The following is an 18,650-nucleotide window of genomic DNA, read 5'->3' on the forward strand; positions in this document are numbered from 1 at the left end:
ATCAGCCGGTTTCACCAGTAGTCAGAGCTGCGATTGAGGAGGTTGAGCGTCGTCACGGTAGTCCAGCTAGGACTGCCATGTTTGTAGGCCGATGGGTTGCCATTGAGGAGGGTCAGTCAGCAGAGCAGGAGCCAGTTCAGCAGACTCAGGAGGGCGAGCAGGCACAGCAGACCTAGGAGGCCAAGGAGACAGAGCCGGCACCCTAGCTTCGCCGCTTTAGATGGACCCGTGTACCAGTCTCGTCGAGGCCGTTGACACAGCGGAGGGGATCACGTCCACCACCTAGACCACAGGGTCCACCTCCAGTGGTTCACCTCGACTTGAGGGCCGCCACAGCCAGACAGGTTCAGCAGCTGCGATTTGTAGAGTCTGAGGTTTGGTTTCCTCTGAGGAGGGATGAGAGAGCAGCTGAGGGTTTCTACACGCCACTGCAGGAAGATTTCTACAATACTTATCTCAACAGTGGGGCAGTGTTTAGATCTCAGAGAGTCTGTCGGATAGAGTCTATTATGGCAGCCGCCGGAGAGCACATTCGGCCTTACTTATCATATTTGCCAGGATTGACAGATTTGATTGGATGGATGGGGATATATGTACCATCTTGGGTCCGGCAGTTTTATGCTTCACTCTTCATCGATCCACATCACAGATTTATTCACTTTGCTTTCAGAGGCAAAGACTACAGAGTGACGAGTGGCAGGGCTAGAGAGATACTGAGGCTATAGGAGCAGCCTGTCAAGATGCATGAGGTTTGCTATGGATAGCAGGAGCCTCCCAGGCGTCCTCATGGAGGGTTGGTGCCACCTACAGATTTAGTGCGACATTGCTTCAAGGAGCCCTTTGGTGAGGGGTCGAGCAGGAACCCCAGTGACTTGACTCCTACAGCGAGAGTGCTAGAGGCCATTATCAGGAGGACACTACTTCCCAGGTTGGGATACAAGGAGGGCCTAACTCGCTTACAGCTCTAGCTTCTCAATGCCCTGATGTAGCAGATAGTATTTGATATCTGGGATCTCCTTCTTTCAGAGATGGAGGATACAATAGCTGAGGGATTCAAGGGTCGCAGGCAGCTTCCCTATGCTCACTAGATCACATTTCTCATCCATAGAGTAGTGCTTGATAAGCCCCTAGGTATGATGGATGAGTATATAGGTGCCACCATAGAGTTCCCAACTTACAACCTGTCACAGAGGATCAGGCACAGCACTCCTCAGGCACCCAGATAGCCTAGCCGTCGTCCTGACGTGCCAGAGTCCATAGCTCAATAGGATGAGATTATTAGAGGGATTGTAGCCACTGAGGAGGAGGAGCTAGAGGCACATCAGGATGTGAGTGAGTATAGTGATAGCTCTGACGATGACTACCAGCCTATTCCTCAGATGCCTCCACGCAGACACGATGTAGAGGCCGGTAGCTCCAGTTCTGCTCCACTTGCTCCGTAGACAGACCCCGCTCTCATTGCTATTCTTGAGCGGATGCAGTAGACATAGGATAGACAGGCACAGGAGACAGCTGCTACTTTTGCCCAGTTTCAAACTCGATAGGACGAGTTCCAGAGGCAGCAGCAGCAACAATAGATGCATCAGCAGCAGATACTCTTGCAGCAGCAGCTTATGGGTTTCATGTAGCATGTAGTGACAGCTCTTGGGGCCCCACAGCCATAGTCTTTGCCCCAGCTTGCTCCGCCTACCACCACTTTGACGACTCCAGTGGTACAGCCTAGTGGGCTCCAGAGTCAGGGACAGCCTCCAGCTCAGTTTGCTTCACCTCTTGTACAGGTGTCCTAGTGGTTAGCCTCACCCGTGGTAGCCCCGCAGTTCACTCCACTTCAGACGGGCTTCACACCAGAGCAGTCTTCCTCGCTATTTGTGCCTGACACGTCAGTCTCCAGGAGTCTTGGAGCATCCTTCAGCGAGTTGACCGGCATGCCTACTCCGCCTCATATGCATACCGCCGGTCCGTCTACAGCAGCTCCAGTCGCAGTGACTACTCAGAGGCTCCCCTCGTCTATCGCCGCGTCAGATCCTACAACAGACATACTAGCAGCTTCACAGGCAGCACCAGCCCTAGCTCAGACCTAGACCGCTTCAGCAACACTTCCTGCCACAGAGGGTCAGTTAGTTCAGAGCTCAGGGTCAGATGATGATGGTGCCCAGTTCCAGCTTGCCCCACGTTCTTCAGCGCCCGGCTCATCCGCTGCAGCCCCGCCGACCGACCCCTAGGTTTTGGTGTTTGACGCCAAAGGGGGAGAGGGTTCAAGTATGTAGTCTCAGGGGGAGCTATACTTAGGGGGAGCTAGTTATCTAGTATTAGCCTATTATATACATTTGGAGTTCTATTTGTGTGATACACTATTACTTATGCATTCATGTGTTTACTTTCATGCATACTATTATATATATGTGATAGTGCTATCTATGTGATTGTGATATATGACATGTGTGATTTCTACTTGGCATTATCTATATGTCATATCATTTGTGTTATGCTAATTTGCCTTTGCTTTCGCGTTTATACTCTGATGCAAATGAGCTTTGTTAATCGTACTCATGCTTAACTCACATCCTTTGAGTACATTGTGTTGGCTTGGGTCATATAAGCTTGACTAACACTTTTGTTCTTATCGACAAAAGCTTATATGGACCAAGCCCATCAAAAACCTCACTCTTTCACATACTCGAGGTGGTATTGTCATCAATCACCAAAAAGGAGGAGATTGAAAGCATCTAGGCCCCTTGGTGGATTTCGGTGATTAATGTCAATACAAGATTACTATGACTAACGTGTGTTTTGTAGATGCAATTAAGTTAGGTCATGGTAATGGAGATCAATTGGGCAATCAAAGTTGTCATGCCCCTACGATGGAAATCGTTTTGGTTTTCAAATGATGGACGACAAGGTTAAGGATGACTAGTTCTAAGTGTCTATTGGAGTTGGAAAGACACTTAGAGTAGTTTAGGACTTTGTTTTTCCTTTTCGCCGTACTATTAAGGGGGTATGGACGGGTAGCTTGACCTAGTTGAGTCTAGTGAGTTAGGTGTGGTGCACACTTGTTAAAACTAGCTCTAGGTAGCTCCTATGAATGCCTAAGATCCTTTGGAGCAAACTTCATTCACATATGTTCGAGAGTTGGAAGTGAATGGAGGGTCAAATACTGACCGGACACTGGCTCCGGTGTGACCGGACGCTGGCCGCAGGGTCCGGTCAGTTCATTTGACCGAGAAGAACAAGTCTGGTGTGACCGGACGCTGGAAGGTCATTGTGACCGGATGCTGAGGGCCAGCGTCCGGTCGACTCCAGTAAGGGTCCAGACTTGATAATGTGTGACCGGACGCGTCCGGTCAATACTGACCGGACCCTGAGTATCCAGCGTCCGGTCGAGTCCAATAAGGTTCCAGTAAGGGTTTTATTTGACCGGATGCGTCCGGTCAGTGCTGACCGGACCCTGCCAGCGTCCGGTCAACTCATTACTACTGGTTCACGGGTTGAACTGACCGGAGCGTCCGGTCTACACGATCGGAGCGTCCGGTCACCCCGCAGAAGCTCATAACGGTTCGTTTTTCAGGCTGCCTTATAAATAGAAGCTCCACTCGTTTGTGGAGTTACTTTTGCTCATTCCATCAGCTGAGAAACACGTTTGTGAGTGCCAAGAAGAGCAAGGTCCTAGTGAGGTGTTTGTGATTTGAGAATCCAAGAGTGAAACCTCATTAGTGAATCAAGAGTAGACAAGTGTGCATCCATCTTCTCCTTAGGCTTTGCGTGGTCAAGTGAGAGTTCATGCTTGATACTCTTGGTGATCGCCATCACCTAGATGGCTTGGTGGTGATTGGGAGCTTGGTGATCACCCGGCGGAGCTTGTGGGTGACCCAACTCAAGTTGTGAGCAGCTTTGGGTGATTCGCCGCGACGGAGTGTCAAAGAATCAACCCGTAGAGAGCACTTGATCCTTGCGCGGATCAAGGGGGAGCTACACCCTTGCGCCGGTGCTCCAACGAGGACTAGTGGAGAGTGGCGACACTCTGATACCTCGGCAAAACATCGCCGTGTTTCTCTCTCCATTTACTTTGAGCATTTACTTTAAGTATTTACTTTGAGCAATTCAATACTTGTCTTTACATTCATAGAATTGCTATGCTAGAGTAAGTTTGGAACATAGGTTGCAAGTCTTTTGTGCATTAATTTAATAGAAACACTTTTCTAGGCACAAGGGGTTAATTGGGCTATCCGTAGGGTTTGATTATTGCAAGAGAATTTAGAATTAACCCAATTCACCCCCCTCTTGGGCATCTTGATCCTTTCAGGTCCGGTCGGGCTAGGCAGAGACTCACGCATGGGGTCTCCGACTGGACCGGCGGAGACTACGCGCAGGTGGCTGCGCGCCCTAGGACGAAGGCTGGTGTCGACAACCCAGGCCTCTGGGCCGAAGACTGAGATCCGGTGGGCCACCCGTTCATGGAGGCCCATTACTTGAAGACAGCGTGTCGAGGTTGCCCCACAAACGAGAGACTGGTGGCAGAATATTCCAGGAATATACTGTAGCAGTTGAGGGGCATTGTAATAAACTCTGTCGAGAGGTAGTTGAGTCCTATAAATAGGGAGCACTTGTAAAAGTAAGTTGGGGGGTGAATGAATTAATGAAACCCTAGTTTCTACGTGTCATCTCCCTACTCTCCCACCTGTCGTGCCTATTTCCCGAGCCTCCGCCCAGGAGCAGCGCCTTGCGGACGGAGGCCCCTACCTCCACTACACTGTCTGGCGCCCACCGTGGTTTGGCCAAGACAAACCAATGATGGCAGGGAAAAGAAAAACAACCATGAGAGCTCCAACGACCACGGGTCAAAGAGGGAGGCCCAGGCGCAACACGCGTAGCACCTACGCAACTCCGCAAATGGAGGATGACACCAGAGCAGACCCCCAAGGTCAACCTCGGGAACATGAAGGCATAGAGGCTCAAGATCCAGAGGCCCAACCACCCCAAGGTGCAATGCCTGAGCAAGAGCTACAGCAACTGCTAGCATAGTTGTAGAGAGCGCAATAAGAAAGGGACAGAATGGCAGCAGCATTCACAGCCAATCAACAAGCAACCCAAGCATCAGCACAAGCAGCAGAAATCAGACAGTAGTCGGCAATCCTACATGTAGAGATGCTGAGTATGCAGCATGTAGTACCAGCGTCAACCTCCATAATCCTAGCCTCCGCAACAACACCAACTGCAACCATACCACAGGGACCTCCACCAGTGATTAGCCCTCCCACAATGCCATCTCCCAGAGTTCAATGGTGCTGTGGAAAGAGCAAACAGAGCAGTGTTTTCAGCAATATCAAAAACTTTGCTGGGCCTCCGCAAAGGAAAATGGGTAGATGAATTACCTAGAGTTATTTGATCACACAACACAACTATCTCAAGAACCACATGATTCACACCGTTCAAGCTACTTTATGGCGAAGAGGCCATGATGCCAGAAGAAATCAAGCATGAAAGCCTCCGCACAACAAGATAGTTAATGTTGCAAGATGAAGAATATGCAAAAGAAACAATAGAAGCCACAAGACTAGAAGCTGTCGAAAATATCGCAAAGTATCAATCCCAAACCAAGAAGTGGAGAGACTCTCAGGTGGTAAGGAAAAACATAAAAGACGGAGACCTTGTACTCAGAAGAAAACCCAACGCACAACATGTAGGCAAACTACAGTCAAAATGGGAAGGTCCATACAGAGCAGTGGCAGCAGGACGCCCGGGATCATTCTACCTGACCGACAGCGAAGGTGTCACAACAACACACACTTGGAATATTGACAACCTCCGCAGATTCTACATCTAGGCAATGTACCAAAGGGCAACCTCTGCGAATTATAAGCGGAGGCCCCTCCTTTCCTTTTCTACTTTTCAGTTCTTCTTTTAGACTCAAAATCTGTAAAAGAGCATGTACTCTTTTCCTCACAGGGGAACTCCAAGCGGAGGTGAGGTTTTTAACGAGGCAGGCTCAATGTAAAATTCCTCTAGAAGTATAAAGAGGTAATTCCCCAAAAGAACGCTCGAAAAGTCCAAAACCGAAAGCGGCCAGCTCTAGTGCCGCAATATTCGGTGAATAAAAATGAGCAGAGGTCCTTTCAAAGCACCGGCCACAGGCCTTGGCAATTTGAAACGACCTCCACGGCCAAAAAAGCCTTCGACCTTGATGAAGACCTGTCCAAATTCAGGCATCAAGGCAAAAACCATTATGGCACTAAAAGCAAGAGAAAAGGCCTCCGACCATGACGAAGACCTGTCCAAATTCAAGCATCAAGGCAAAAACCATCATGGCACTAAAAGCCAAAAAAAAAGGCCTCCGACCTTGACAAAGACCTGTCCAAACTCAGGCATCAGGGCAAAAACTATCATGGCGCTAAAACCAGGGAAAAGGCCTTCGCCATTAAAAACAGCAACGCCTATCCCATAAGAAGGCAGCAAATTAAAGAAGTCTGACAAAGTCGTGTCACTCTGGCATCAGACCCATTCAATTCAAAAGACCTCAAAAGGGATAATTAATGCAAGCAAGATCTTGTCCATTAGACTTAGCATTATTTGTGGTGCATATATTAAAATTTTCACTTCTCCCCTCGACTCCACAAATTATTTGTGGTGGAAACTAAATACTCCCTCCGTTCCAAATTATAAGTCATTTTGATTTTTTTAGATACATTATTGTTTTTGCTATGCACTTAGTTATATACACTATGTTTAGATATATAGTACAAAAATGTATCTAGAAAAGCCAAAACGACTTATAATTTGGAACATAGGAAGAAGTAGTAGTTAATGTGAGATAATGAGAGACACATCATGCATTATTAGAGATATTGTTCCCAGAGCGCATCATGGCTCTTGACACTTGACTCTTGGTGCCCCGTGTTGGCTTCATGAATCATGAGCGCTTATAAATAAGGCCAAACGCCCAGAGCACGGTTCTATGCATGCAATCCCTCATATATATGCCATCTCTGCACACTCCCTTAGCTACAAGAAACCCAAAGAAACTGGCAAAACAACATGGCCAAACTATCACTTTTGTTCAGAGTGATCACCATAACAATAATACTGCGCCTTGTATCGTCGTCCCTACGGAGCTCATCTACCACCCCAATCCAACCTGCACCTCCACCAAGCAATCCCTGCATCCCGAGCGAGCGGGATGCTCTTCTTGACTTCAAGAAGGGCCTCACTGATCCTGGCAACTACCTGTCATAGTCGCCACTACTTTCTCCAGCTTGGTCCTATCATCTTCCTCTTCATAGTCGCTATCGCCGCTTCCTCCAGGTCTTCGTTTCTGCCATAGAAGGAAGCACACGGCTGCACATGCCAACAGAAACAGAAGAGGCACGAGCGGAGAGACCAGCAGAATGGTACTATTCTTCTGGGGTTGCTTTTGCTGCTTGGGTTCCATAGTGGAGCTGAATGACCATGATAATATATGGCTCTGGCCGTTCAGCTCGCTTATCACACCAGTCGCCGCTGAGAAGCCCACGGTGACATACTCTGGCAGGTAGTTCCTCAGGTCAACTGACATGCTGGCGTTGTACAGTTTATCGCCGATCTTGACATGGACAGCTAGCAACTGAGTGACATTGTCGTAGCTGACAGTGGCCATCTTGGTGAAATTGGACGTCATCGTGTTGGGCCAAGTGGTGTTGATGTATTCTGTGGAGACGAGGTTATTGACGTCGATTCCAACATGGTCCTTGCTTGGATCATAGTATTGCGCATTCTGAAAGGTGTCAAACTCGACTACGGTGATCCTTCTATCATCACCGGCGTTATTGCTGGTCCAGTACCTGGGATCCTGGGGGAGGAGACCAAAGGCTCCACCGCTGCTGTCGTTGGCGGGGACACCGGACTGGGGAGACGCGAGGAAGAAAGCCAGCCCGTCGCCAGTGCCGTTGCCGATGCCGATGACGTTGCCATCTCAAGATATGTGGAAGGAGAAGGTGGTGGTGAAGCTGGCCATCTTACCACTAGCTCTGTCCCATAGCGGCACTGGATCCGCATATTGGACCCGGCCAACACTGTTCGGGGCTAGTTGGTCGTATCTGATTCTTGTCAGCCAAAGCGCATCCACACGGAGGCGCGCATCCCCAGTGCAGATTATCAGTTCACTGAGGTTAGCAGGCCTTTGGGGTGTGGTGAAGCTAAGGTTGAAGGACAGCGAGCTAGCGCGACGGAAATGGATGGCCAACATCAAGAAGCAGCGGTAGAGGCATGAGGAAAAGACGAGGAGGGAGGAACAAGATCGAGCTCATCACCATGGCTTCCCAACAAATGATCTTGGAACGTGGAAGGAGTACAGGTAGACACTACTATATGATATGGAGGAGTGGACTGAGTTCGGATGGTTACCTTCGACGAATCTTCCTATAGCCTAACTCTTGTGTTTTTTTTCTTCTTGATGAGAAAGACTACAATACGAACTACTGGTTCGTACGACCGTGGTAACTCATGCATTCGTTTCCATTTTCCACGGGTCGCAATCTGGGTTTATAATATCAATAGATGACTAGAAACAGACTAATAAGGTTGATGCGGAATCCACCAATATGTTTACTTGCTTGAAACCGTCCACAAACACTGAGCAACGTCCGAGAGACGTTAGAATCTGGTGTCTAGCTACAGTCTTCGGACTTTTTAAAATATACCACAAATTTGCACCGTATCAATGATGACATAGATGAATATCATAAAAAAAAACTGATGACAACGTTGAAGCAACCTGTTGGGGAAAGACGAGGAGGGAAAAACAAGAGCTCATCACTGGTCCGAGGCCGACCACAAATCACGACGCCATGTGGCCGGCGAGGACACCACCAGACGCACCATGTGCCAGTAGGCAGGCTTAGTCAAATTGTGTTCCCATTAACTCATTAGCCATTGTTAGGCTAACTACTTTGGTTTCTTGCGGACACAACATCGTGACATTCTCCTGCACTAAGACTCTCTAACGACACTAATAGCTTGCGAAATTTGGGTAACCATGCAATGAATATTACTGGCAAATATATAGAGTACGCATCACAACAAAAGGAAATATCCTATCATCGACATATTGGGACATGGTAGGAACACGAAAATGGCCAGTAGCAACTTTGTTGCGAACAAAGTGAAAGCACTCTCAATGTGTTTTGTGCGTTTATGTTGAACCAGATTGCTTGAGAGGTAAATTGCACTGACATTATCACAACAGATGATCAAGGCCTTCTCAATGGGACAGTGAAGCTCAGCAAGCAGCTGGCGCGAGCAAGATATAGCTCTGCGACAACATTGGCAAAAACACGGTATTCTGCTTCTACGCTGGAACGGGAAACTGTGAGCTGGCGCTTAATAAGATGACAAAGAGACAAAATTATCACCCAAGAACACTGCATAGTCTGAGGTGGAGAGGCAAGTATCTGGGCAACTAGCCCAATCAGCATCATATCAGAATAGGCCACTAGAGTAGATGTTGTGGAAGAGTAGTGTTATAGTCCAAAGTCAATTGGTGGCACGAATATATTGGAGGATCTGCTCGATCAGAGCAAGATGAGTCTCACACGAATCGTGCATATGAAGACACACCTGCTAGACAACATAGGCAATATTTGGTCTGGTGAAAGTCAGGTAGTGCAGAGCACCAGCAAGAGCACGATATAGTCGATGCCATTAGACATGGGCACCATCACCAGAAACCTTGGCATGAGTGTCGGCAAGTGTAGTGCAAGGCTTGCAATCAAACATATAGGCCCAAGCAAGGATGTCAACCATATACTGCTGTTGAGAGAGAAAAAGTCCACTAGCACGACGGGCAACAGAAACTCCCAGGAAATTATGCAAAGGGACAAGATTCTCCATCGAGAACTCCTAGGTCAAAGCAACAATAATGCAACAAAGTAGAGACTCAAACGAAGTAGTGAGCACAATATCATTGACATAGAGCAGTAGGTATGTTGTGTTAACACCATGGCGATAGACAAGAAGGGAAGTGTTAGACCAGGCACCAACAAACCCCATGGAGAGAATATGAGAGGCGAGCTGATCATACAGGGCACCTTCTTCAGACCAAAGAGACTTATTCAGGCGACAGACATAACCGAGGTGAGTGGAGTCGAGAAATCCAGATGTTTACTCATAATACACGGTCTCCTGCAGAGTTCTATGTAGAAAAGCATTTTTGACATCCAACCACGGTTCTGGGATTCGACCGAATTGGGCCGAAATTCGGTGGGATTCATCCATTTCGGACAGGCCCGAGAAAAAATGGTACCGGACAAAATATTTCGGCCCAATTTGAATTTTCGGCCCAGCCCATGGTATCTAGCAGCCTGCATAAGCCCTCCATAGATATAAAAGCACAAACACAGAAGTGAAAACCCTGGAGTTTCGTTTTTCCTCCCTCCCGTTCGTCTGGCTGGCGGCGGCTCGCCTAGCGCGTTGCGCGCGCGCGTGCCCGCAACCAGAAAGCGCGGCGACGGATCTCCCGTTCAGTACACTCCTTTCCCATCGTCTTCCCTTCCACTCCTCTCCTCTCCTGTCCTGAATACTCCCCAATCCCTAATCCCCAATCCTCCATTGTTGCTGTAGTGGTTCATTCGGTGGCGCCATGGAAAACAAATCACCAATCTACTGGTAGCAGCGGCATCAGCCAGATGAGGGCCAGGGGCAGTGCAAGCATTAGCCGTGGCCCGTGGTGATGCTGCAGATGGGCATGCAAGGGCTACAGCACCATGGTCGGCACTACTTGTGAAATTAAATTTGTGCTTGCTGCAGTCTCTGTTTGAAAACTATTGGAGTATTTATTGTTCTTAAGCCTTGATCGAAGTATATGTATTGTTTGATCGTTTTTAATTGATTTCTCTGCTGTTCTATTTTTTATCAAAAATTCGGACCAAATTTGTCAAAATTCGGCAAATACGAAATGTTTGACTGGTCAACTTAACTGAAAACCGGTCCGAAATTTCTGAAATTTCCGAATTTCGTCAATTTCGGTGACCACCGAAATTTTTAGCGTTTTGAATCCCAAAACCTTGGCCTCGACAAGCATCTCCACAACAGCGAGAGCTTTCTGACGTGGCCACAAAGGTACCACATCATCCTTGGCTTGGGATCCGCGCTGCGGTATCTCCATCAGGAGTGGGAGCAGTGCGTCGTGCACGGCGATATCAAACCCAGCAACATCATGCTGGATGAGTCCCTCAGCACCAGGCTCGGCGGCTTTGGTCTGGCCAGGCTCGGTGACCATGGCGCATGGTGGCACACCACAAAGGCCGTGATGGGCACGGCAGGGTACATCGACCCGGAGTTCGTCAACACGCACCACCCAAGCACCTACTCTGACGTCTATAGCTTCGGCATCGTCCTCCTCGAGATCGTCTCCGGCCGGTGCCCCGTGATCCTGATTGAAGGACGTGCGCACTTCGTCCTGGTCAAGTGGATGTGGGGTCTGTACGGCCGGAACGCGATCCTTGACACGTCGGACAAGCGGCTGAGGGCCGCCGGCGATGAGGCTGATGACAGGTGCATGGAGAGGGTGCTCGTCGTCGGACTGTGGTGCGCGCATCCTGACCAGAGCGAGCAGCCGTCCATCGCGCAGGCCATGCATGTTCTGCAGTCGGAGGACGCCAGGCTTCCAGAGCTCACGCCTCAGATGTACAGGACGGTGTCTGAGTTCGCCGTCACTGGACGTGCTGTCGACGCATTGTCCGTTCAGAGCTTCTCTTTCACGACCACGATGACAACCGGCGGCCATTCCAAGCTCTCTGCCGAGTCGGCGTCCTCGGCCTTGCTCCGGGATTCAAAAGAGTTGGCTTGATTTACATCCAATGGCGACTGTGTGAGTTAATTTTATATATTGACTGTAAAATTACTTTTTTTCAGGTACATTCATCATTGTTGTACTTCTTGACTTATAAAAAACAAACATTTGTCGTAGTTCTTCACTTAAAGCAACCATCTTTGTAAAATGTGTTTTTAGTTTTTTTACATCAACACAGAGTATCATTACGGCGTTGTTTGGAAAGGCTTAAATTCTTGGAAAAGTCAGCTTTTCCTTACCTCCCAACGGAGGCTTCCATTTGAGTTAGCAATCTAATTAAGTTTTGACAAAAAAAAATTTTGAATTTAAGTTTTGGCAATTAGGAGTCATGTTAGTGTCCTGTAAAATCCATGTATTTTTCCTTCAAAAAAAAATCCATGTATTTTAAAGGGGCCTTAAGAGCCTGTTTGGTTGCCACAGAATGGACCCCTCACTAGTAGAGAACAGACCTTTGATCCTCGGCCAAAATGGGCTCTAGTCCCGGAATTTTTTGCCCCCGGGACTAGAAATACCTTTAGTCCCGGTTGGTGGCTCCAACCGGGACTAAAGGTTCCTGCCCAACGGCTACTGCGCCAGACAGAGGTGGCAGGGACCTTTAGTCCCGGTTGGAGCCACCAACCGGGACTAAAGGTATACTTTTACTCCCGGTTGGTGGCTCCAACCGGGAGTAAAGGTCTACTCCCGGGCCGTGGCTGCGCCCGGGGTTGGAAAGTTACCTTTAGTCCCGATTGGATCTATCAACCGGGACTAAATGTTCTCCCTTTATAAATCGGCCGTCTCCTCCTTCCTCCCCGAGCCCGAGCTCAGCACATTTTGAAGCTCACTGCAGTAGTGTTCTTGCTTCCTCCCTCCCTCCATTGTTCCTCCATCCATTCTTCGATTCCTCCGTCGATTCTTCAGTTGTAAAGGTTACCAATCTCATACTCTCATTTTTTACCATTTTCTTATACCATTTTATTCACTATATATATTTATGGTTCTTTATTGTGGTTTTTTTTCATTTGTAAGCAATTTGAGCTCAAAATCACTTTAAGCTTGCATATTTACATGAAAGAAGGTTAAAGTATATATAAATATAAAGTTAGAAAATAGTTAGAAAATTATAGCAAATCCTTACTAGTTGAACTTGCGGACCGTGTTCAGGTCGGCGAGGATGTTCTCTGCCGAGCGGTAACGGACGTCAAGGAGGAGCTTTGATTCTACGAGGGAGAGCGATAACGGTCGTGGAAGACCGTGTTCCCTTCCTCGTAGAATCGGAGCTCTTCCTTGACCAAGTACGGTGCCGTCCGGTGGAGAAATCCTCGCCGAGCTGATCACGTAAGCAAGGTCAACTAGTACGGATGGTTATTTATTCACATGTCCCGATATCGTCGTAGTAGTCTGTCAATCACCGTACCTAAACGTAGTATATATAAATAAAAACTTAGAAAATAGTTAGAAAATTATAGAAAATCCGTACTAGTTGAACTTGCGGACCGTGTTCAGCTCGGCAAGCATGTTCTCTGTCGAGCGGTAACGGACATCAAGTAGTAGTTGTACATTCCCATTCTTCTGTTAATTTGCGGAAATATCATATGAATTACTTACCTGCCGCAGTAAAAGACGAGAACACAATGACCATTAAAAATATCATTGTTTAGAGATCTAGATAATTTTATAGTTTGTTAATTTTATTTGTTTATAAAAGAAGAAATTTATAGTGTATTAAAAAATGAGTATAGAGAGTAGATGGCAACTGCTTCCGGGTCCTCGGCCTCTCATGGGTTTCCAAAGCGACTTAGGCCGGGCCTTCCTCTCATTCCATGCGGCAAGTGTCGTGATGAGATGAAGATTGTGATGGAGTACCGAGTGAAGAAGGAGGGTCCCAACAAGGATCGTATCTTCTACAAGTGTCCGGATCGCAATGTGAGTTATTTTATCGTATTTAATGATTATGGTTAGTTTATACCTATTTTCATGATGGTTGTGATTAAAGTTCTAGTTTTTTGTTTTAATTTCAGTGGGATGGCAGTGGACGATGTTCAGGCTTCTACTGGGAGGAAGAGTATGTTGAACTCGTGCAAAAATATCTTGCACAACAGGCAGATACGGCGGCTAATGAGGCAGTGATCCAGTCGAAGAAGCCCAAAGATGTTGCACAATCGGGGGATCTGTCTGTTTTAGTTGAGATTGGTCGCGAAATCCTTGTGCTCCTGAAATGTATTTTAGCTTTAGTTCTTTTAGTGGTAGTTGGGATTGTCTACATTGTAGCGATGCTTTCATAAATTTGTATCTTTTGTGGTGGCACGCATGTTGTATAAATAATTAATTATGATCTAGGTTTTAATATGATATTTATGTCATGTAATGCAGATGAGCCGTCATTGGATGTATAATGCTGATCGCTGCTCACAAGAGTTCATTGACGGCGTGCATTCTTTATTACGTGCGGCCGAGACAAACAAACGCGACGGTTTCATGTGCTGCCCATGTGCCATATGTAAGAATACGGTGGAATATCCTTGCTCAAGGACTCTTCATTCACACTTGTTCAAGTCGGGTTTCATGCCAAACTATATTTGTTGGACAAAGCACGGAGAAACCGGTGTTGTAATGGAAGAAGATGAAGAAGAACAATGGGACGACAATGATATTATTCCTGATGGTGCGTGCTTCAATGATACTGCAATGGGAGAAGCTGAAGAAGAGGTAGCCACAGAAGATGAGCCGGCTGATGATCTTTGTCAGGTCATTCGTGATGCACAAAGAGAATGTGAAAGTGAAAAGGAGAAGATCAAGTTCGAGCGGATGCTAGAAGATCACAAGAAATTGTTGTACCCAACTTGTGATGCAGGGCAGAAAAAGTTGGGAACCACACTAGAATTGCTGCAATGGAAGGCAAAGAATGGTGTATCTGACAAGGGATTTGGAGAGTTACTAAAAATCCAAAAGAAGATGCTTCCGAAGTACAATGAATTGCCCGCCACTACCTACGAAGCAAAACAAGTTGTCTGTCCTATGGGGCTAGAAATAGAGAAGATACATGCATGTCCTAATGACTGCATCCTATACCGTGGCAAAGAGTACGAGAAATTGGATGCATGCCCGGTATGCCATGCGTCGCGGTATAAGATCAGGCGAGATGACCCTGGTGATGTTGAGGGCGAACGTCCACGTAAGAAAATCCCTGCCAAGGTTATGTGGTATGCTCCTATAATACCACGCTTGAAACGTCTGTTCAGAAACAAAGAACATGCAAAATTGTTACGATGGCACAAAGAAGACCGTAAGGTAGACAATATGTTGAGACACCCTGCTGATGGGTCCCAGTGGAGAGCAATCGATAGAGAATTCCCGGAGTTTGCAAATGACGCAAGAAACTTAAGGTTTGCTTTAAGTACAGATGGTATCAATCCTTTTGGAGAGCAGAACAGTAGTCATAGCACTTGGCCTGTTACTCTAAGTATCTACAACATTCCTCCTTGGTTATGCATGAAGCGGAAGTTCATTATGATGCCTGTGCTCATCCAAGGCCCGAAGCAACCTGGCAATGACATCGATGTGTACCTGAGACCACTTATTGATGAACTTCTCATTTTGTGGAATAAAGAAGGTGTACGTGTGTGGGATGAGTACAAACAGGAACACTTTGATCTGCGAGCATTGTTGTTCGTAACAATCAATGATTGGCCTGCTCTAAGTAATCTTTCAGGACAGTCAAACAAGGGATATAATGCATGCACACACTGCTTCGGTGATATTAGAGGTGTATTCTTGAAAAAATGTCGAAAGGTCGTGTACCTTGGCCATCGTCGATTTCTTCCTGCAAATCACCCCGTAAGAAAGAAAGGTAAGCATTTTAAAGGGAAAGCAGACCACCTGACCAAGCCTCGCAACCGAACCGGTGAGGATGTACTCGATATGGTCAATGATGTGAAAGTCGTCTTTGGAAAAGGACATGGAAGCCAACCTATTCCGAAAGACGCTAACGGTCACGCACCCATGTGGAAGAAAAAGTCCATATTTTGGGACCTACCCTATTGGCAAGTCCTGGAGGTCCGTAGCTCGATCGACGTGATGCACCTGACGAAGAATCTTTGTGTGAACCTGCTAGGCTTTATGGGTGTGTATGGAAAGCCTAAGGACACATTTGAAGCACGACAGGACCTGCGTTGTTTGAGAGAAAGAGACAACCTGCATCCAGAGAAGACAGATGATGGACGCCATTACTTACGTCCTGCTAGCTACACTCTAAGCAAAGAGGAGAAGGAAATCATGTTTGAATGCTTAAACAACATCAAGGTACCATCTGGATTCTCCTCGAATATAAAGGGTATTATAAATGTGACAGAGAAGAAATTCTGTAACTTAAAGTCCCATGACTGTCACGTTCTCATGACGCAATTACTTCCAGTTGCATTAAGAGGAATTCTACCTCCAAATGTACGTCTAGCCACCGTAAAGCTATGTGCATTCCTCAATGCAATTTCTCAGAAGGCAATTGATCCAACTGATCTAGCTAAACTACAGAATGATGTGGTTCAATGTCTCGTCAGCTTTGAGTTAGTGTTCCCTCCTTCCTTCTTTGATATTATGACACACCTCCTAGTTCACCTAGTCAAGGAGATTTTCACTCTCGGTCCTGTGTTCCTACACAACATGTTCCCCTTAGAGAGATTCATGGGAGTCCTAAAGAAATATGTTCACAACCGTGCTCGCCCAGAAGGAAGCATCGCCAAGGGCTATGGAACAGAAGAGGTCATTGAGTTCTGTGTTGACTTTATTCCCGACCTTGACTCGATTGGTGTTCCTGAATCGAGACATGAGGGGAGACTAAGCGGAAAGGGGACACTAGGGAGGAAAACATATATTGGTACGGATGATGATTATTTCAATAAAGCGCACTACACAGTTCTACAGAACTCCTCTTTGGTAGATCCGTATATTGAGACACACAAGGATCTCTTACGATCCGAGTTTCCAGGCAAGACTGAAGCTTGGATTACGCATAAGCACATGGAAACTTTCGGCGGTTGGTTGCGAAAAAAATGTCAAGGTGATGAGAGCATCCATGAGCAACTGTATTTATTGGCTATGCAACCATCATGGCATATCGTCACATACAAAGGGTACGAGATAAATGGGAACATATTCTACACAGTAGCCCAAGATAAAAGGAGTACCAACCAAAACAGTGGTGTCCGCATAGATGCCACAGACCCGAATGGGAATAAGCAGACATATTATGGACGCATAGATGAAATATGGGAACTAGAATATGCACCTACTTTGAAGATCCCATTGTTCAAGTGCCAATGGGTCAAGGTGACCGGAGGCGGAGTAACAGTAGACAACGAGTATGGAATGACAACAGTAGACCTTAGTAATATTGGGTACAAAGACGAACCATTCGTCCTTGCCAAGGATGTGAATCAGGTGTTCTATGTCAATGATATGTCTACCAAACCAAAAAGAGGGAAAAACGATAATGACTCAACCAAAGAGCCAAAGCGCCACATAGTTCTTTCAGGGAAAAGAGTCATCGTGGGAATTGAGGACAAGTCGGACATGTCAGAAGAATATGAAAAGGATGACCGAATTCCGCCCTTCAAAGTGAACAAAGACCCTAGCATCTTGGTAAATGATGAGGACACTCCATGGTTACGAAGCGATCATAACCAAGGGACATACGTAAAGAAGAAGTTCACTGCTGTGCCCACTTGATGATATAGTGATTTAATATAGTGTGTGTTTGAGATATTATGTAATAATTGTGAATTCAGATGTTTATTATGTCATATTTCAAATTAAATCAATGTTTGATTTGGTGGGATTTCTCTCTCAAAAAGGTAAATTAGGATACTGAGTGATGAAAAATTAAAATATTAACGTTAAAATGATGTGAAAACAAATTTCCTGTCCAAAACCAATAATTTTAATAATTTTAATTAAACACTACATTTTTGCATTAACGAAATAATAAATATTAGTTACATTATGTTTTATAATTCTAACAAAAAATAAAAAAAGTTAGGTTATCGATTTTTCCTATGTGCAATAAACAAAAATAAAATTCATATTTTTAACAAAATAATTTTATGCCTTTTATTTAATTTACTATGTATTTAATAAAAACTATTGCATTTCTATTGTATTTAACAAGACTATTGCTTAAAACAGGCGGGAAACGAAACTGCAGGCCACCTTTACTCCCGGGTGGGAAGCCCACCCGGGAGTAAAGGTGGGCTGCAGTTTCGTGGCCCGCCAAAAAAAGCCTTTACTCCCGGTGCGTGTTACCAACCGGGAGTAAAGGTATACCTTTACTCCCGGTTGGTAACACGCACCGGGAGTAAAGGAACCTTTACTCCCGGTTGGTAATACGCACCGGGAGTAAAGGGTTTTTACTCCCGGTTGGTGGCTGGCACCGGGAGTAATTCTCCTCTGCTATATAACCTCCAGCGCCTGGCAGATCGATCTGCTCGTCTTCTTCCTCGTCGAACACCGCCGCCCGGCCTCTTCTTCGACCTCGCGCCGCGTCCGTTCGCCTTCCGTGACACCGGCGCCGCCGTCTTCTTCCTCGTGCGGCCTCCACCGCGCGCGCCCGTGCCCCTCCTCCGCGCTTGCCCGTGGCCCTCCACCGCGCCCTCCTCCGCGCCCGAGGCCCTCCACCGCGCGTTGCCCCACCGCGCCGGCCCGAGGCCCTCCAGTACGTACACTGCCGAGCTTCGAGGTGATATATTCGTCGATCTCTTTGTACATTCGTCCGAGCCCTCCACTGCCGAGTTATAGATCACGTCGAAAACTACAACTTTGGTGTAAGCCATGTCAACGGTCGAGGTCGATTGAAAATTCC

The 18,650-nt window shown here is 46.8% G+C and overlaps 1 protein-coding gene and 1 long non-coding RNA gene across 2 annotated transcripts; both read left to right on the forward strand.

The window, feature by feature from the left end:
* The first annotated feature begins 10,299 nt into the window (after nt 1-10,299).
* On the forward strand, nt 10,300-10,827 carry LOC136508960 (uncharacterized). The gene is made up of 2 exons (XR_010772160.1): nt 10,300-10,490; nt 10,588-10,827. It is a non-coding gene; the product is annotated as an uncharacterized lncRNA (long non-coding RNA).
* Nucleotides 10,828-11,182: 355 nt separating this feature from the next.
* LOC136506905 (L-type lectin-domain containing receptor kinase IX.1-like) lies at nt 11,183-11,815 on the forward strand. The gene has a single exon (XM_066501791.1). It carries the CDS (start codon nt 11,183-11,185, stop codon nt 11,813-11,815), a length of 633 nt encoding a protein of 210 aa, XP_066357888.1.
* The last annotated feature ends 6,835 nt before the right edge of the window (nt 11,816-18,650 follow it).

Source organism: Miscanthus floridulus, chromosome 15, assembly GCF_019320115.1.
Source record: "Miscanthus floridulus cultivar M001 chromosome 15, ASM1932011v1, whole genome shotgun sequence".
Classification (NCBI taxonomy): Eukaryota; Viridiplantae; Streptophyta; class Magnoliopsida; order Poales; family Poaceae; genus Miscanthus; species Miscanthus floridulus.

Coding starts and splice junctions, on each gene's coding strand:
- LOC136506905 (XM_066501791.1), top strand. CDS start 11,183: ATGCTGGATGAGTCCCTCAGCACCAGGCTCGGCGGCTTTGGTCTGGCC.